General features: G+C 46.2%; 1 protein-coding gene across 1 annotated transcript; it reads left to right on the forward strand.

Moving 5' to 3' along the window:
* The first annotated feature begins 4,879 nt into the window (after positions 1 to 4,879).
* LOC139055740 (uncharacterized) lies at positions 4,880 to 16,102 on the forward strand. Its single transcript, XM_070533272.1, has 3 exons — positions 4,880 to 4,993; positions 10,646 to 10,816; positions 15,965 to 16,102. The coding sequence occupies exons 1-3, from the start codon at positions 4,880 to 4,882 to the stop codon at positions 16,100 to 16,102; spliced, it is 423 nt and encodes a 140-aa protein (XP_070389373.1).
* The last annotated feature ends 2,756 nt before the right edge of the window (positions 16,103 to 18,858 follow it).

Below are 18,858 nucleotides of genomic sequence, written 5' to 3' on the forward strand. Positions count from 1 at the left end.
TCTCCCGGATACGAGGCGCTAACATGTAGAAGACTGGGAAACACAACCACCATGGTGATCACATTCTTGGGAAAAACAGTGCCATATTACATCGAATTTTCCGGCCTTCTTCTGCGGTGCTACCTCTACAAGAGAACCGTGCCACATTGCCGAACCTGCAACGAGACAGGCCACAGAGAGGACGTCTGCCCGCGGCCCCCCGCCACACCCAAGTGCAGAGAGTGCGGCACTTCGCTAGCAACGGAGCAGCACGAGTGCCAACCTCGGTGCTCTCTGTGCGGCGGGGATCACCCGACAGCAGCGAAAGCCTGCCCCAACAGGTTCCTGCCGCCCGTCAACCGCCGGAAACCGCAGCAGACCCCGAGAGCAGGCTCCTCGTCTCCGAGGCCGCGTGGCGAGCACTCAGCATCCCGCAAGTCGCGGTCCCCGAAACGACGCGGAGCTGTCCAGGGGAGGAGCAGTTCCAGGCCGCGTTCCGGTTCCAGGCGTAGGACCTCATCGCGACGACGGACGCCATCCCATGGCAGGACCTCGAGCCGTGGTCGTTCCGCAAGCGGCAGGAGGGGAAGCAAGGGAGCAGCGCAGGTCACGCAGCAGGTGAGCTGGGCACAGGTTGTTTCTCCCAAAGCTCGTCCCCCCCCCCCATTGACACAGAGCTGGCACAGGCACATGCCCAGATTAGGCGTCTCACTGAAGAAAACGCAAAACTCAAATCAGAAATCACTAGCGTACACGCAGAATTCGTAGCACTTAAAGATGAATTACTTGGAAGAAATAGCACTACCCATACACAAAACACTTCAACCCCACCCCCGGAGAAGCGGAAACGGGAAGAACAGCCAGCTCAAAAAGTCACTTCAAACCCGACACCGCAACGAGCAACCGCGCAGCCCACTGCACCGCAGGGAGTCATACCCGTCCAATATGCCACTCTCCAGAAGGTAGAAGAGGTAGTAGCAAAAGCTATTCAGAGCCTTCAGACATCCCTACAAGCTACCATGCAGCAACAACTCACAGCTATACAACAGTCAGCGGCACAACAACAACACTCTAACACTCAGTTGGCGGAACGCATCATGAGGCTAGAGGAACGCATACTAGCACTGGAAGCTCGTCAGAGCCGGCGCCCCAAGAAAACAGCTCATCAGACCCTACCAGAATTGCCAGATTCTCTGGGCTCCCCAGAACCCCATCTTGTGCACGCATCACCACCCCTTGATAACCAAGATGGCTCCGCCTCAACATATATGCAGTAGGCGCGGGGGCTCCTCAGGCGAAACCACGGTGTGGCAGTGGAATTGCCGGGGCTACAAGAACAAGTATGGATCACTGATACAATACATCGCTACATCAACAAGACCACCCGAAATCATCGCACTGCAAGAAACGAACACACACGTCCGCCTACCCGGATACGTCACTTATGGCACCGATACAGGCAGCAGCCTTCACACCCTGGTCAGTAAGAAGCTAGTGGCCGTTCAACACCATCTCCAGCAATCCGACCCGCTTGCCATTCTGCTCGAAATTATCCCACAGGCAACAAAGAAGAAGAGTCCCATGTTTGTTCTAAACGTCTACTGTCGGCCGAAAAGCGCGCCATCGGTCCTCAAACTGGTTTTGGAGCAAGCCACGCACGCAGCACGCAACCATCCGCTTCTAATTGTGGGCGACTTCAATGCAGCCCACCCCCTCTGGGGTTATACGTACACCAACCCCAGGGGAAACATGCTTCACAAAGTTATTGAGGACATGGATCTCACACTCGTCACCGATCCAAAGAATAGCACGAGGCTCGGCACAAGTGTTCAAAGAGACACGAACCCCGACTTAACCCTCACCAGAAATATCCCCCAAGCTTGCTGGACCAATCTGGAGGAGTACCTAGGCAGCGACCACGCGCTGCTAGCCACCACTCTCCATGGGCTCGAATACAAAGCCAGGATAGGCACGGCTCGCCTCACGGATTGGACCAAGCTGCGGGAGATAAGAGAAGAAAGAGCTGCGAACGAACAGAGCCAACAGCTTCAGTCAATTAAGGACTGGATCACTCCGCTTCAGAAGGATGTGAAGGCGCACACCAAAATGCTTGAAACATCCACCACCACTCCAAGCATCGACGCTCGCTTGCTCCACATGTGGGAAGCCCGGCGTAGCCTGCTGAAGCGTTGGAAAAGGCAAAGATTAAATCGCAAGCTCAAGAGGCGAATAGCACTACTTACACAAGAGGCTGCGGAATACGCTACCACACTATGCCGAGAGAATTGGCTATCCCTCTGCGACAGCTTGAGAGGACGACTGAGTACTTCCAAGACGTGGAAGTTATTGAGGTATTTAATCAACCCGGCCAGCAGCAAAACGGAATCCCACCACAATATGGCCCGAGTAATTCACCAATTTCCTGGAAATGAGGCGGACCTCCTTTTGGCTCTCAAAGCCCAGTACTTCCCCACACAGCCATCGGAGCCTCTGCCACCCTACACCGGCACCCCTAACGAGCTCCTAGATGAGGACATTCGTCTACATGAGGTAACAGCGGCGATAATGGGCTTGAGACGCCACACAGCCCCGGGAATGGACCAAATTACCAATAAGGCACTCGTAAATCTTGACAGCCCCTCGCTACTAGAGCTTACCGCTCATCTTAATGAAGTATGGAGGAAAGGAAACCTTCCCGAGGACTGGAAAATAGCCGAGGTTCGTCTGATACCGAAGCCAGGCAAGCCACCAGCCATTGAGAACCTACGACCGATCTCCCTCACTTCGTGTGTAGGAAAGCTCCTAGAGCACATCGTTCTCAATCGGTTACAACCATTCCTGGAGGACTCGGGGAAACTACCAACAACGATGATAGGATTCCGTCCACACCTCTCAACTCAAGACATCCTACTTCAGCTGAAAGAGGAGGTGATTGTACCAGCGACACGCAACTCCCCCACGGCTATCCTCGCCTTAGATCTTAAAGGGGCGTTCGATAACGTCAAGCACACAGCAATCTTACAGAGGCTAAACGCGCTGGGCTGTGGGGCCAGGACGTACTCCTATATCAGAGATTTCCTCTCAGATAGAAAAGCCATCCTAAAGGTCGGGGACAAAGCCACAAACCCCTTCCTACTGGGCGGGCGCGGCACACCACAGGGCGCAGTGTTATCCCCTCTCCTTTTCAATATCGCCCTAATAGGCCTACCGCCGCTCCTCGATAACATCCCAGGGATCCGGCATGGCCTATATGCTGACGACATTACCATCTGGTCGTCCACAGGGTCCATCGGGGAAATGGAGAACCGCTTGCAGGAAGCTGCAGACGTGGTGAGCGACTATGCTAGGTCATGCGGGCTCAGCTGCGCCCCCCAAAAGTCGGAGCTACTCCTGGTCTCACCGCGAAAGAAGCACAGATGCGACTCGCCCACTATCAACATACAGCTGGAGGGACACACCATCGTTCCGTCTCGGAGCGTAAAGATATTGGGAATGGTTTTCCAGTCGGATCGCACCAATACAATATTAATTCAAAAGCTTAAGACTACAACAGCCCAAGTTACGCACATGATCCGGCGAATAACAACCAAGACAAGAGGCATGGGGGAGGCGGACACGCTTCGGCTTGTCCAAGCCTTCGTCGTGTCTCGAATAACTTACGCTATTCCGTACGCACTACTCAATGAGACGGAACTCAAGAAAATCAACACAATGATCAGAAAGGCATATAAGCAGGCGATGGGTCTGCCAATCAGTACGTCCACAGAACGCCTACTACGACTAGGTGTGCACAACACGGCCGAGGAGCTGATCGAGGCACATTTATCCAGTCAGAGAACAAGGCTGGCGATTACGGAAGCAGGGAGGTCCATTCTCTTACGTCTGGGGCTCTCTGCCCCTATGAGCCATCCGACGCCTCAGACTGTGAGCTTACCCCATGCCATCCGGAGAAAAATCACCGTACGTCCTCTGCCTCGCAACATGCACCCAGTGCACCACGCAGAGCGAAGGGAGGCCCGCGCCCTGGCCATACACAAGCGATACGGAACTTTACCCTCTACAGCCTACACTGACGCGGCTTCTTACTCCAGACGCGCAGCCACAACAGCCACCGTAGTCGTCAACACAGAACATCGGAGCAGCATTTCGCTCACACGAAACAATCCCCTCCAAGCCGAGGAAGCGGCCATAGCCCTCGCTCTCTCCCAAACAGAGGTTGAAGTCATAGTGACAGACTCCCAACAGGCGTGCCGCAACTTTGCTAGCGGCAGAATTCATGCCACTACACTCCGGATCATCAATCAAAAGCCGCCAACGAGGTCAGTCATGATCATCTGGGCGCCAGCTCATCAAGGCATTCCTGGCAACGAGGTCGCCAACCACGTGGCTCGAGATCTGACCCACCGAGCCGACGCCGAGGAATCTGAACCCGAGCGCATGCACCCTCTAGTCTCTTACCAAGACATCACACAACACTACAAGCTAACCCGCAGAACATATGCACCCCCACACAAGTCACTACCTAGAGAGCAGGAGCGATTCCTCCGGGCTCTACAGGTCAATACATTCCCCCACCCAACCAGGAATCACCTCATAGACCCTACAAAATTCTCTCCGCAATGCCGCTTCTGCGCAGAGCCCGGGTCCCTCAGGCACATAGTAGGAGGTTGCAGAGCGGCACCATTAAATCATCCGAACCCTTACCCCACTAACGAGCTTTGGGAGAGAGCCTTGGCCAGCTCCGACCTCGAGGATCAGCAACGGCTGATTACGAGGGCCCAGGACGCGGCCCGAGCTCAAGGCATTCTGGACTGAGGACGCCTCTCCCTAGCTGCTTCACCTAATAAAAATGTTTATTCTCTCTCTCTCTGAGTCATGACCATCACTCTGTACAATATAAATGGCAGTCTGCCCTAACTTTGTGCGCACACTCGCCAAGCATTTGGACATTGATGTCAAATTCAAGAACTTGGACTACTCCAAGAAGGAGCAGTTCAGCGAAGAATATCTCAATGTAGGCCAGAACGAGATAAATATGTGTAGACAGATATTAGCCATTCGTGCGTCATCTTAAAAGGCCGGTTCCTGCAAACAGTGTTTTTCCTGCTTATAGTGCTACATTTTAACTTCTCGTTTGCATTCTAAGATAAACTACACGAAATTTTAAACACCTGTCCCGTTCTCCACTTCGCCCTTATTTCATATTGCAGTGAATTAAATTGCATTCAATAAACTACAACCTAAGCGCATATATTTTCGACTTGAAGTACCCGATTTCCTCTTCGTTTTAGGTAAACAACTGCTGAAATAATTCAACCGCAATATCTAATATTTTTAATATTATTGTCGTTATCTGTATTGTTACATAGCGTCTCTGCACCTTCGTAGTAGTGCGTACCGAGAATCCTTCGGTGTGCTCATAGTTAGGATGGAGCCTATGAATTGGGAATAAAGTACTATCATTGGAATTTGTAGTTGCTTTCCTTGCAATGTTTATAGAGCATGTATTTTATCGGGGCTGTGGTGTTCCCACACTTTAGGGCCGCTGAAGTTTCATCTTCAGTGAAAAATAAAAACTATGAATGAAAGATATCTTCATTGATAGTTTCTTCTACGCGTGGCCTAGGACAAAAAAAAACAGAGTCCCTGAGCCCGAGATTTGTTCAAGAACGTGTGACAATTTGCAAGCGCTGCAAAAACTATTGTTGGCGCTACAGTATAATTAGTAGATTTGTGCACAATGCGTTGTCAGCAGCCTCTCTAATTGTTATGAGTTTTAAAGAACATTTCACGTTTAATGAAAAGGCACCGTAAAGTAATGCATTTTGCTTCTTTCAAACTATGCGTTTGGAGACGAATATTGAGACAATTGCGCTGACAGATATCTCTTTTCTCGGTATTCCTGGGATTGAGGATGAAGGTTTTGTTGTCTACGAAAGGTAAGTCTTCAGGCAATATGTGCAGACTACGCTGAATTGTTCTTCATTTCGCGGCCAATGAACTGTAGCACAAGCATATAATTAGAGATGTATGTGATGTTTGAGCATCTGCGTCCTCGTCCTCCAGAAACGTGGTATAATTTACACTCACTGTATGCGTTATTACCTTTCATTCCTTAAGGCATTTTCGGCGCTGACTTTCACAATAACAGAGCCGATTGTTTCTGTGCCGAAGCTGCAATGGGGGCATATTGTTGTCTCCGCTCAGACGGCAGCGCACATATTTCGCTGACTGGAAACAGAACCGAATAATAGAGGTGTATTTCTCTAGACTTGTCGGAAGGCCTGGTACAATGGCTGAGAATGTAGTTTGAGAGAGCAGAGATTACTACCTCACAGCAATCGGTTTTTTTCTTGAAGGTGTTTAATAGAATTGCCGTCTAGGTTCTGAAAGCCATCATTCTTCTAAATAACAAATTCTTAAGTATGCAAATGCAATAGAGAACAGCGAAATCGTCATTGATGCAAGAACGACAACAAGCAACCTGGGAAATTAGCAGCAGAATCTTTCCTTTGGCCAGAAAGGTTGGTCAGCAAACAGTATGTCATATATATTATGATTGTCCAGAGATCAATTCCTTTACGACTCATATACTGTGGGCATGAAAACGAAACCAAAGAGGCGATTTTCACAGGAGTACTATGCGCGATAGTAAAGGCTGCAGACGCATAGGTAGCTCAAGCGTTACAAGCAGAAAAGTAAAACTCCGGAAAAACGCCAAGAATGTGATATGCTGTGCCCAATCAGCTTCACAGTGTTTATCATGGCCATAGCTTTTTGCAAATATTTGTGGCTACGTGTGAACCAGTCAGCAATGACGAGAAAATTGCAATGACGCGCGAAAGGCTTTTTAATGTTATTAAATATGGGGCACAGTTACTTGTGAACCATGCAAAATTTGAAGCGTGATTTGTGACAACTATAACAACCATACAGCAGAGAAAGCCAAGCACAGGGTTGACAGCGATTCTCTTTGTTGGCAGTGAGGATGTTATACTTCTTCCATTCCCCCTGTTGCATTCGGAGCAATAAAGGAGCGGCGTTTGCAAGCAGATTCTTTATATTTAGGTATAAAGAAAAAAAACAGCATAAAATAGATCAAGCCCCACAAGTGATATTTTTAATTTGCCTCGCGCATGAAGCTTCTAGGTCGGGATACACACGGCATGTTCGCAGTGACACATGCCAGTGTGGGCTCAGGTAAAGATGTGTGCAGAAATCAGTTCAAATATTAAAAAAAAACTGACCGATTCGTTCTTCGTAATTTTTTTATGAACCCAATGTCATTGCCTTATTCGCACTTTCAATTTTTTTTTCGAGTACTGTTCGAAGCCGGGAAGGGCCACGTGGCCGTGCTCCCCTCCATTGACCTAATCGTGCTAGAAAAGAATGTGGAAAACATTTTCCGGACACTGTTTTAAATGCAGCTGATTCATATCTGTGTTTCCACCAGCCCTATTACGTATCGAAGGTCCCTTCACCAACAATGAAGCTGTTTAAGAACTTATATAGTTGAGGACAAATCACATACAGACATTAAACTCAGGCGCAGCGTTAGACTATGGAGTAATTAGGAACCTTTTCGGTTTCTATAGTCAGGTTGGCTTCTCAGCCATATGTAAGATTTCCATTTCGTTTCCTTTATTAGCCTATTCCTTTCTAACAGAATTTTACGTTGTCGTCTGTGAGAAATTGTGGGGTTGCACCCTCAGTGGTGGACTCATGAAACAACTGCAACAGCCTTCCGTGACTAATTAAATTGTAGATGTGGGAAAATAAAGCAATTGTTCTTATGAAACGCCACGCACTTCTCGATATCTCTCGATGTACGTATTTACGCGCACCTCTGACAGTTTTCATTGAACCTCGCCAAATCGAGTGACTGGGTAGTGATTCGCCTTAACCTGTTAACACGCCAGCTTGTGTCACTGGGTATGAGCTGCTCTGCCGTGATAAAATAAATCATAACCATTTCTCCAGCGCGGGGCGCTATTAAACGCACGTCATTTTTGTAGACATAACTTTTCATTGATATATATTGACATATGCGTCAGGGCTAGAATTCTCGACAGTGTCACTAGATGGCACAGCGCGTCCAGATGCACGCGAAAGAGTGGAGCGTCAGCACACACGCCGCATAAATGATCCATTTGGCGGTAGAAATTCAGCGTGTCGCTCCGCTTCTTTATTCTTTATAAAATACACTTTGAATCTTCGAAATTGATGCGAAGGAGTAGGGGTGCTAAGTCTGCTTAACATTAAGGCTAATAGTAGCACTGTTTTAGAAATAGGCACCTTGAAAGTGGGCTACTAAATACATTGGAATCTGAGCGAACAATCTGTTAAAAGTGTATCAACGTATATAAATGTATATACTTGCGTTTATACGTATATAAAGTATATACTTACCTTCACAGCAATGCCATTGCCTACTACTTGCTCCGCAAGTACGCCCCCGATTCGGAGCTCTACCCGGCCTGCATCAAGACTCGCACCCCACATCCACCAGATTCTTTCATCACTCGCCACTACAATCCACAGTGAATCGGCAGTGTTCGTCGTAAGCACTCTATCTCGTTTCTGTCTTTGTGTTCAGAAACCTCGATATAACTACGAGGCACGCCTTAATACCCGACTCCGGATTAATTTTGGCCACCTGGGGTTCTTTAACGCGCACCCAATGCGCGGTAGAAAGCGTTTTAATATTTCGGGTTCCTCGAAACGCGGCCATCGCGTGAGGTATTTGATACCACACCCTCGCGTTTAGCATCCTAACGCCAATGTAGCCATGCCAGCATGGTGGATTACCCATTTTTCACCTACATTTTCTTGATAATTATAAGGTGTCTATATACCTCGGGTGTGATCGCCTTGTGTGGATATTAAGAAATGGTCGAATATATTGTAAGTTAAACGGCTTGCACGTATACATTTCAAATAGGTCAGGCAATAAGTTACATCAAGCAATAATTTCACAGATTAGCTATCTCCTAGTAGGAGTAGTGGCGCTGCAGAGTGTTATGGGCATGTCCTAGCAGTGTCCTTCAGAAATAAATTACGGACGCAGGTTAAATATGAAAGAATTGAGGAACGATGTGCGCAATACCTTCAGGTGTAGGCGTTACTTACGCGCTAAGTGATTGATAGTAAGTACATTTTCCCTTGTATTTAGGGCGTTACATGAGGCTTTGTCACTGAGCGCGCAATCGTCCGGTGTCCTCGGTCAGTTAAATGTGGCATGTAGTTTAAAATTTTAGGCCATAGTGGGCATGTCCGTTATTTTCAAGAGTTGACGAATTCTTCTTTGAATTGTGTTGGCCAATTTTCACAGCCACGAGTGTTTCTCATAGTGAGAATATGGATGTCCAAGTACCCTGCCTAAATAAATTTATGGCACGCAACCAATTTTGGGTCACGGCAAAAAACGTGCAGGCAAGCAAGCATCACTCGACGTAACTGAATATTTGCATTCATATAGCTTTATAATGGACGAATCAATATGTCAGCTGAAACTGACTTTAAGCATAAATGTGGAGTTCGCCTAATAGGGTCTCTAAATATGGACTTCTGTTTCAATGTAACTATAATGTACACGCTGCATACCTCGGACCTGCTAATCAAACCCTGTGAGCGAAGTGAAAATGTACTCGTGGTGTCTAATAACATTGGCAATGACAGCGGTGAATGAAAGTACGAATGCACTATAACTGCGTTTCTGCTATTCACGCCTGAAACAAAGTTCATGAATGAATACATGCAGGCATTACTAATATGATGCTACCCGCCGTGGTTGCTCAGTGGCTATGGTGTTGGGCTGCTGAGCACGAGGTCGCGGGATTGAATCCCGGCCATGGCGGCCGCATTTCGATGGGGGCGAAATGCGAAAACACCCGTGTACTTAGATTTAGGTGCACGTTAAAGATCCCCAGGTGGTCGAAATTTCCGGAGTCCTCCACTACGGCGTGCCTCATAATCAGAAAGTGGTTTTGGCATGTAAAACCCCATAATTTTAATATGATGCTAGCTAGCAATTTACTAGCGACGCTGTGGGCGTGATCTTTTTTAACCAGGGTTTAGGTGCATTCGAACATGCGCAACGCTGGCTCAGCTGTTGTTTCCTTGCGCTGCCGAGCACGACGTTACGGGTTTGGTTCGAGTCCCACTCCTACGGCATTTGGATGGATGGAAAATTAAAATAAATATGGCGCTCGTTTGTATTTAGGTTTAGAAAAGCAATTAATAATACCAGGCTGCGAAATTTTGTTCAGATCTCTCCACTATGGCATCCGCTATTACCTACGGTGCGATTTCGAGTAGTGATACCTCACAGTATGTATAAGCATTAAATAAATGGAAACAGAACATCTAGACAACCACTCCTTCTCATGCGGATCTTTTTCCCGTTGCTGACGTGAGTGTCAGAACGTATTATTGACGCATTTGCAGTCTATTTTTCAATCGCAGGAATAGTTTTGTCGTAAGCGTTAGGCAAAAATATTTGAAACAAAGTGCTTTTACTTCACCTGGAATGTGTACTCGACTATGTGAATGCGAGTATCGAACCTTTCCCGATCGTGAGATAAGGAGCAGTCGGCAAAGCGTTGGGTCGCAAACGTGATGACTTGTTGTCCATAACGCGAAAGATGTGCACATTTGTTTGGTGCAGCGTCCTCTAGTACATCAGAAGACGAAGCCTACGGCAGAGGAGCTTAGCGCATTTGAAGAGAATGTCATCAGAGGCCTGGAACACCTCATCGGTGACAACAAGTTTGCAGTCGGCGACAACTTCACCCTCGCCGATATCGCCTTGACCGCACGCATCATTGTGGCCCTTGAGGTAATGCTCCTTTGTGTTTGCACCGCCTCAGCAACAATATCGCGCTGATTCATAAACATGGTCAGTAACCAGCCCACTTTCGCGTGCGGCACATTCGCAAGACGATCATTGCAGGACGCAATGTGGAGGTCTGCACCAATTATAAAGCGCGCCAAATGCTCAAATAATTCACATTGACCACCTAATAATGCATATTGGACATGTCATATAGATCCAACATTAGTAAATTGCGCCAAATATTACCGGCATACTTCAGGTTGAAAATATCTGATTTTTGACCAATATGAGTAAACATGGAAAATATTTTAAACAATTGGAGGTTAGACTTTTCAACAATGCAAGTGAGGACTGGGCATTGCCATTGTCTATCGCAACCAACATGTACCAAAGTCGGAACGATGTCAATGTACATTACAGTAGATTTCTCTTGCATACCTGATGTAAAGTTACGTTTACCTATAGACTAAGGAATATTGGTAATATCCAATGAAGATAGCACCGGAGCACTTAAACCCCAGAACAGTAGTTTATAGTTTTACGGTGCCTCAACTTAATGCGAGCCAAACAAACACGTTTGAGAGAACCGCAACAATCTTTGTCGAAATTGCCTGAATATTTGAAGTTTTTGTAGTATTTTGGGGCAAACAGCGCTATTTTATAGAAATTCATATAGTGTTTTTTTAAAGACAGCAAATTTCTTTCGAATCTCTTGAGAAATCATACTTCTGAAGGCATCGTATCAGATCAAACCATTGAAAGTGGACATGCCTACTTTCCAAACGTATCGAAGGAGGAAAGTGAACTAGAATTGCCGTTAACGTTTTCGCCTATTCTCCGCAACAAATTCTTCCACCGTACCTAGATCAGATATCCTATGTCCCCAAATTTTTTTTCTTGAGAATCAAAGCGCACACTGTTCTCGAACGTTTTGTGCTTGGAAAAATGCAGACAACAAATATTTGATTCCTGTACCAAAGGACGTCACAAGAGAACGTTCGGCCGCTGTGAGGTATACAAACATTAAACATAGCCCAGAAAAGCTGTGCCAGCACAAGCGATTGGACTCTATATCACGCATGAAAGAAGAGTATTTTACAACATGGACAAGGGGCAAGAAAACTTATAGGACGCTTAAGCTACGCCCTTAATAGTGGAACGCGACAGTATTGAAAGATCCCTGTTTCTTGCGCTTCCCGGCAGCTGCAGCTTTGTAACCATAATGCCTACCTGGAAACGCTGGCGGCAAATGCTGTGCACGAAAGCGAGCTTTCTGGTAGAAACGAGGCCTCTTGCGTGGACTGATCTCCTCTTATTGTTTCGCACTTTAATATTCAAGTCTTACAAGATCTAACACAAAGGGTATGGGCTGTCAGTCTTTTTTTCTCATGACAATTGCTTGTGAGCTGTCATTCTGGGCATTCCAAGGAAGAACCTTGTAAATAATCAACGATAATGTATGAGAAAAGTTGGTGGTACAATAGTGATTAGGTGTGCTTGGTTCGGAATGACCTTTCGCGAAAGGAATATCGACGCTGGACGCTGGATTTCTGCGACGCGAGGTCCTTAGCTCCTGCCGCGTTAATATATCATCATCGAAACTTCAGAGCCCACAAAGCTCTCACGCAACAGCACGCGCGTGTGGCTCAAAGAGGTAGTGGGCGTTAGTCGACGCACGTGTCGGATCGAGTACAAAAACAGGCGAAGGAAAACAACCGAAGCCAAGATATGGCTTTAAAACAGCAGAAAGAGCAAAAACAAAATTTTATAATACAGGTTGGATTACATTTCGAGGGCTGCTCCCGACATTTGGGTTCCAGTTTGGTGTCACCTTCCTTGTAGATCTTTAAAATCAAGAGGAAACAAAACCTTCGGAGGACATTCTCGGTACAAGTAATTCGAGCACGTTCCCACCCGGAACACTTTACGAGGGGAACTTTAACGCGAAAGCATTAAGGGCCCCCATATCGAAAACGTCTGGCGTCGGCGTCCAGCGTCAACCATCGTTGCTCCAGAAATCACATTGAACCACGCATACGCAACCACGTAGCGCAAGGAAGTTACTAAACTAATTGAAGTTCCCAAGGTAAAACACGTCAGCAAAATTTTAAAGTGCAATTTAAGCACAGCCTACAGGCATGATAGCATCGGATGGTAATTTGAATACAAGAGAAAATATATTTCTGTTAGGAAGAACTCAAACCGCAAACCCCTTTTCCAGCGTTTCTATAATTCATAGAGAGGCCAAGATCTACGCGCGCCGGCGCGTGCAAATCTCAAAGGCCATAAAGCGGTGTGCCCTGTTCCTTGCAACACCTCTAGATGGCGTTCTCAGCCGCATCGTGGCTCACGCAAGAGGCTCCCCTTCGTGCATGGCGTTTACCGCCAGCGTTTCCCGGGGAATATTACGACTTCATAAGCTGCAGTTGCCGGGAAGCGTGAGAAGCAGTCAGGGATTTTCGAATACTATGGCTTTCCATTCTCATTGGCGAGGCTTAAACGTCCACGAAGTTTTCTTATGGAAGCCCAAACTTGCAGCCTAGAATATATAAACAGCACACCGAACTTGTGGTATTCTACATTTCTAGGGAATTGCAGTCACGTGCAATATTATTAGGCAAGAGTTCCACGTAGTACTGTCTAGTCAGGTAAAAGCATTGTTTACAAAGAAGCATGTCACTGACCAAGGCCAAAAGATCAAAACAAGATGATATTTCGGAATCTCTATGGATCCCGTGTTCGAATTCATTGCGACACTCTATTGTGAATGAGAGATCCATAGTGATCCCGAAACATCATTTTATTTTTATTTTTTAACCTAGTTCACTGAATTGCTTCCTTTTTAGCAGGCCAGCATGATGTTCAAACTTTTTTCTCCTCGTTTCGAAATGTATTGCAGTATTCTGTGGTTTCATATGGCAGGAATTTACTAGCTAGATTATCAGTCATGCATGAAAATCAACGAATAGATCTTGCTTTGTACCTTGTGTTATTGTGCAAGGGGCCCTATCACGTAAAACTTTTCAATATGTGTTATTCCGAAATCCTGACGTGAAACTTGCGTAACCGCCGACGCAAGCGTCGGGCGGTCACCCGCAGGGTTGCCTGAACAGATCATTCAAATGCTCTCCTTTTTCATAGGAGGTCACTTTTGTATGCTTGAAAAAGAAATAACATTGCCAACACTGAGTGGCTTGTCTTCTCTAACTGGCTTACAAAAGGCGAGGAGCACGCTCAAGTGGAGAGGTATTCGATGGGGCCGAGCCACTGCACTGAATATCGATAACCGGATGAAGAGGGCGGTGCCGGCGTCTGCGATTGGTCCACTTTCCCATACTCAGCTGGCGGTGGCTGGTCGAAAATCGCGGCGGCATGCAACGGAAGCTTAAAAATGACACTAAAATGGATCCTCAGCAAAGAAGAGTTGGCAGAACGCGGTTCAAAATGTTCTGAAAGTACTCGAAATTGTTACACGGCCACGCAAAAAGTTTTATTATACGCAAATAAACCCGTGCTCACCTACAGGTGCGAGTAGCCAGTGCATCAGCGATCGGCGGCAGCCATCTTTTATTCCTTTCGGAATGCAGAAGAAAATTAAGCTTTGTTTGGCATATTAATGTACATTTAACGCGTACAGTTTTTGTGATTTTGTGACGTTGCGTGACGTGCAGGTGAAGTGGATGCAGCCCGAAACTTTGGACCAGTAGCCGAGCGCTAATCGCGAAAGGCGTCGAGTCAGAAATAACAATTTTTCATTTATTCGGTCAAATAATGCATAATTATGTGTACACGTCATATCAGATGGTGAGCTATCGCGGTTTTCATGACGTCGCGTGACAGACAGGTGAAGTGAGGCTGGCCCAAAAAAGTTTTTACCAATCGCGGAGGGCTGATTGCAGAATTGAAACAGCGAAGTTTGGAATCGGTTTACATTATAGCGGACCAGGTTTCTAGCCAGAAAGTACGCATGCAGGCGGCTTTTCCACATGAAGAAAATTTGGACGATGTTAAGCTTCGCCGTTAGAGTGGGACGTGATAGCATTCAAAAATACCTGACTGCTTCTCATGCTTCACGTCAACTGCTGCTAATGTGAACGTAACGTTTACACGGAAACGCTGGGAACTAACTCTGTGCACGAAGGCGAGCTTTCTGGCATAAACTAGGCCCTTGCTTGTGCCCGGATGCGTGAAGACGAACGCCATCTGAATGGTGTTGCAAGGAACCGGCGTGCCGCTCTTTGAATTGTAGAAACGCCATGAAAGGGGTTTGTATTTGATTTCAGCGTAATGAAATTATATTTTCTCATTTATTCAAATTACGCTATCATGTCTGTATAGTGCGTGTAAGTCGTACTTCCCGAGTTTTCTGACGCATTTTATTTTGAGGATTCCAATTACTTCAGCACCATCCCAGCGCTACACGCAGGTCCACCACGGTTGGGTATGCGTGGTTCGCAGTGATTTTTACTTCGCAATTCGGTCGACGCTTGACGCTTGACGCTTGACGGCGACGCCAGATTTTCTGCGACACGGGGCTTTAACGCTACCGCGTTAATATGTGTATGCTATCCTCTAAAACATGTTTCATGGGCCTTCTGTGAGCATAAAGAAAATTGATGTCTTCCACGGCAAGTGCATTTTAAGTTTATTGGACGCAATAGTACGCTTAATACGCGAGTGTTTGAGCGATATGTAGGTAGTCGATGCCCATGCTTTTCCACTTCAAGAGACGTAAGGGGTGCAGCTATTCTGTTGTGCCCGCCTTGACTTTCTGAAGAAGATTCCATAAGCCTGCTTCTTTACGGTATCATACTATGCTTAGCTTGTGGTAGGCGTATGCTGTTGTCCTTGCGACTGGTGCCTTGTAACCAACGCAAAGACTACATCGCCTTGTTCAGCAGATAATGCTGTTGGGCCTATTGGGGTACAGCCGAATGCAGTGCGATGCCTAGCATAAACTAACCAGCTTGGTGTTTGCTATCTTTATCTCGTTCATGTTGCACTTTCTTTACCTTTACTTTGTCTGTTAGTGGTTCTCATGAAGCCGATGTTGCTGCCGTGCCTTCGAGCAGCCTAAATCAAATTCAAGCATTTATATGCACTATGATTAAACTTAGAAGTTAACCATTTTACGATTCATGTGCATTTCAGAACAAGTTCGTTGACCCTGCCAAGTTTCCCAAGCTGGCAAGCTACTACGACCGAGTCAAACGCCAGCAGTCTTACTTTGAGAAAATTTACAGGCCAGTCATAAACAGCATGGAGCAGCTGTTCGATAGCCTGAAATAGCTTTCGAGGTGCTAGTAAAATGTCCGGCCGAACGTTGTAGGGTACCTTTATTGTTTAAGAAATATATTTGTTTTCAAAGTTATTCGCAGAGGTCACTACATCTGTTACGGGTCTAAATATGTTATTTGTGTCTTTTCTGTGCGGTTTTTAAATTTCTATCCTGGCATTTTTAGTAGGGGTGCGCGAGTATACGTGACTTTCGAATAACGAACCTAATAACATCTTCTTGCAATTGGTCTTCGAATCGAAAACTCACTATTCCAAAATGCCAATATTTTCCGAATAATTCAAAACATCTAATTCGCCCAATTAGGCGCAAAATTGCAGCAATGATACGGTAACGTTTCGCTTCTGCGTGCATAGTATAGCTATAAATGCTGAAAACGTGCGTAGTAGAGCAAGCGACATCACTTAAGTAGCGATACTTTACAGGCTGTGCAGTGATCACTCGCCCAATCTGACGAGCCCGTGCTTGCGAAGCAACTGCTCCGTTGCTCCTATGGCCCTATTTGGGGTTTAATATAAACAACGCTTTAGAACGTACCATGTAATGACAGAAACTTGGAAACTTTATTACTGGAATGTGAATACCGTTTTATAATAGTTCAGATACTGAGTTTTTATTATTGCAGAACTATACGATATTCGATTCGATACTGATAACATTCTATACCGGTTTGACTCGGTCCCAAAAGTCACTATTCTTTCTTTCTTTTCTTCTTTATGCAATACTGCAAACCTTGTACAGGTCCAAGCAGGGTGGGTTAAATGGCAACAAAACTATAATAACAAAGGTAAAAACATTAAAGTATGGCGAAAGGCAATAAAGAATCATTCTAGTCGGTTACAGTGCGAGGAAAAAATGAAAACAAATAAATCTGGTCCCGCAAAATACGGCGTCAGTATTTGCGGGACCAGATCACAGATCGGTGTACTGTTGGAATAACATAACTTTTTATGGGGTCTGTATCAGGATCGGAGAACTTGCAGCACGCGATGGTTGGTCGCGCTACTGAACATAACCACGCGTGTTTTAAGGGCTGGTATTAGTTTTTGTCAGTCAGCGTCGTTCAGGGTGTAGGAATAACGAAACCTTTGGGCGATTTGCAAGGTTGCGGCCTATTGGCCCGTGATCTCAAAAGCATGCTATTAAGATGGTAAGATAAAACCCACCTCTCAGCTTTCGATAATTATCGAAACATTTAGGCTACTTAGAGTAATGCTCGTTTGCACGTGATCATATTTCTTAGTAGTTGGGAACAGTTGTCTCTGTTGACTGTTATATTTGTGTCAGGCGACGGCCATCACTGAATAACCGTGTCGCCGGCATACGGCGCTTAAGCGCCGTCTGGCGTTTACACTTTGTTTGCCTAACTACGCTTGAAACGTAAAAGAGCGTACTGGTGGGATAACTAAACGTGTGCAGGGATTTGTAGTACGATCGGAGAATTGCTGCACGTGATGGTTGGCTGGCCACGCAGCTGAATTCTCCCATGCGTTTTTTTTAGGCTCCTATGTTCCTTGTGCCAAACAATCTTGTACATGTGTGTTTATCGGTATCACAAAAGTTTTGGGCGGTGACTTGTTAAACTGCTGCTTACTGACACGTTGTCGGAAGCATGTTAATATAATGGCGAGGTGATGCTTACGTGTCAGCTGTCTGTAACAATCAAAACGTTTACGATACTTATGCGACCATTGCTCGTTCGCATGCTGTATATTTAGTAATCGGGAACGTTTGCCTTGTTTGACAGTTAATTATGTTTGTCACGCGCCTTCGGCGATTAACAACGTCGCTTGAGATTCGTCTGCCGTTTGCATTTTCTTTGCTTAATCGAAATTGCAAGAGTATTGGCAAAACCGCCTGAGGATGGAACAACGGAACTTTTCTAGGCATTTGTATCTCATGGCAGCACCCCTTACACATGACGGTTCGTCAACCAAGCTGCCGCACCTTTCTTTACCCTCCCATTTAATACAATTGGCGCCACCACTTCTTCGGGCATGTGTGCGCCACGTACTGTACAAGATTACGAGATTGTTCCATCCCCACATTGTAATTGTTTAGTTAGTGAAGCTGTAGTTAACATTCGCCTGATCGTTTTTTTTTTCATTGTGATAGAAATTGTAGGAATGCTCCAGGGGAAATTGCGCTGATGTGGTGCACGCCGGGTATGTGCACAGCGGTTTGTTGTTGCTTCGTGAGCACTCTTCCCGCGCAGCTGCAGTGTCAAAGGTTGCGTAAACTCAGCTCGGCAAGCTCTCGAAACGTGTGGTGGCGCGAAGCAGCAAGAAATGATCGCTTGCCGCTTGCTGCTTCACATCACCCCACCAGCGTTCGAACAGCGAGTTTCCCCCGTTATTGAGCAGGATGTGTTTTTATTTGTTTTTGCGCACGGCACCAAGGTTAATAATTCATGAAGTAAGCGAAGCTTTACTATAATTTACACTCGCCGTAACACGCACAGCTGCCTAATTTAATTATTATAGATCTTTGGTAATTTGGAATTCCAATCAATCCCTCCCCATTCGGGAGAAACTGCACTATTGTTACTTCTATTAGCTCGCTTGACAAAGTAATGCTGACGTAGAGACATCAGGATAATTGCTGTAGTCTTTCCACGGAGTAGAAATTATTCCGTATTTTCTGGTGTCCGTCTTCTCAGCTACATTGTATGAGGCCACCAAGAAGCGAGGTCGCGTTTAGAACCAGCAGATTGCTGTTAAATGTGCAGCTTGTTAACACGCACTTGGTG

The sequence above is a fragment of the Dermacentor albipictus genome, chromosome 2, assembly GCF_038994185.2.
Source record: "Dermacentor albipictus isolate Rhodes 1998 colony chromosome 2, USDA_Dalb.pri_finalv2, whole genome shotgun sequence".
NCBI lineage: Eukaryota > Metazoa > Arthropoda > Arachnida > Ixodida > Ixodidae > Dermacentor > Dermacentor albipictus.

What these genes read in the sequence shown, in the direction of transcription:
- LOC139055740 (XM_070533272.1), top strand. Translation starts at nt 4,880, where the DNA reads ATGGCAGTCTGCCCTAACTTTGTGCGCACACTCGCCAAGCATTTGGAC. An exon ending in TCAGCGAAGAATATCTCAAT is followed by an intron (nt 4,994 to 10,645) that starts GTAGGCCAGAAC and finishes TGTTTGGTGCAG; the next exon opens with CGTCCTCTAGTACATCAGAA. An exon ending in GCATCATTGTGGCCCTTGAG is followed by an intron (nt 10,817 to 15,964) that starts GTAATGCTCCTT and finishes TGTGCATTTCAG; the next exon opens with AACAAGTTCGTTGACCCTGC.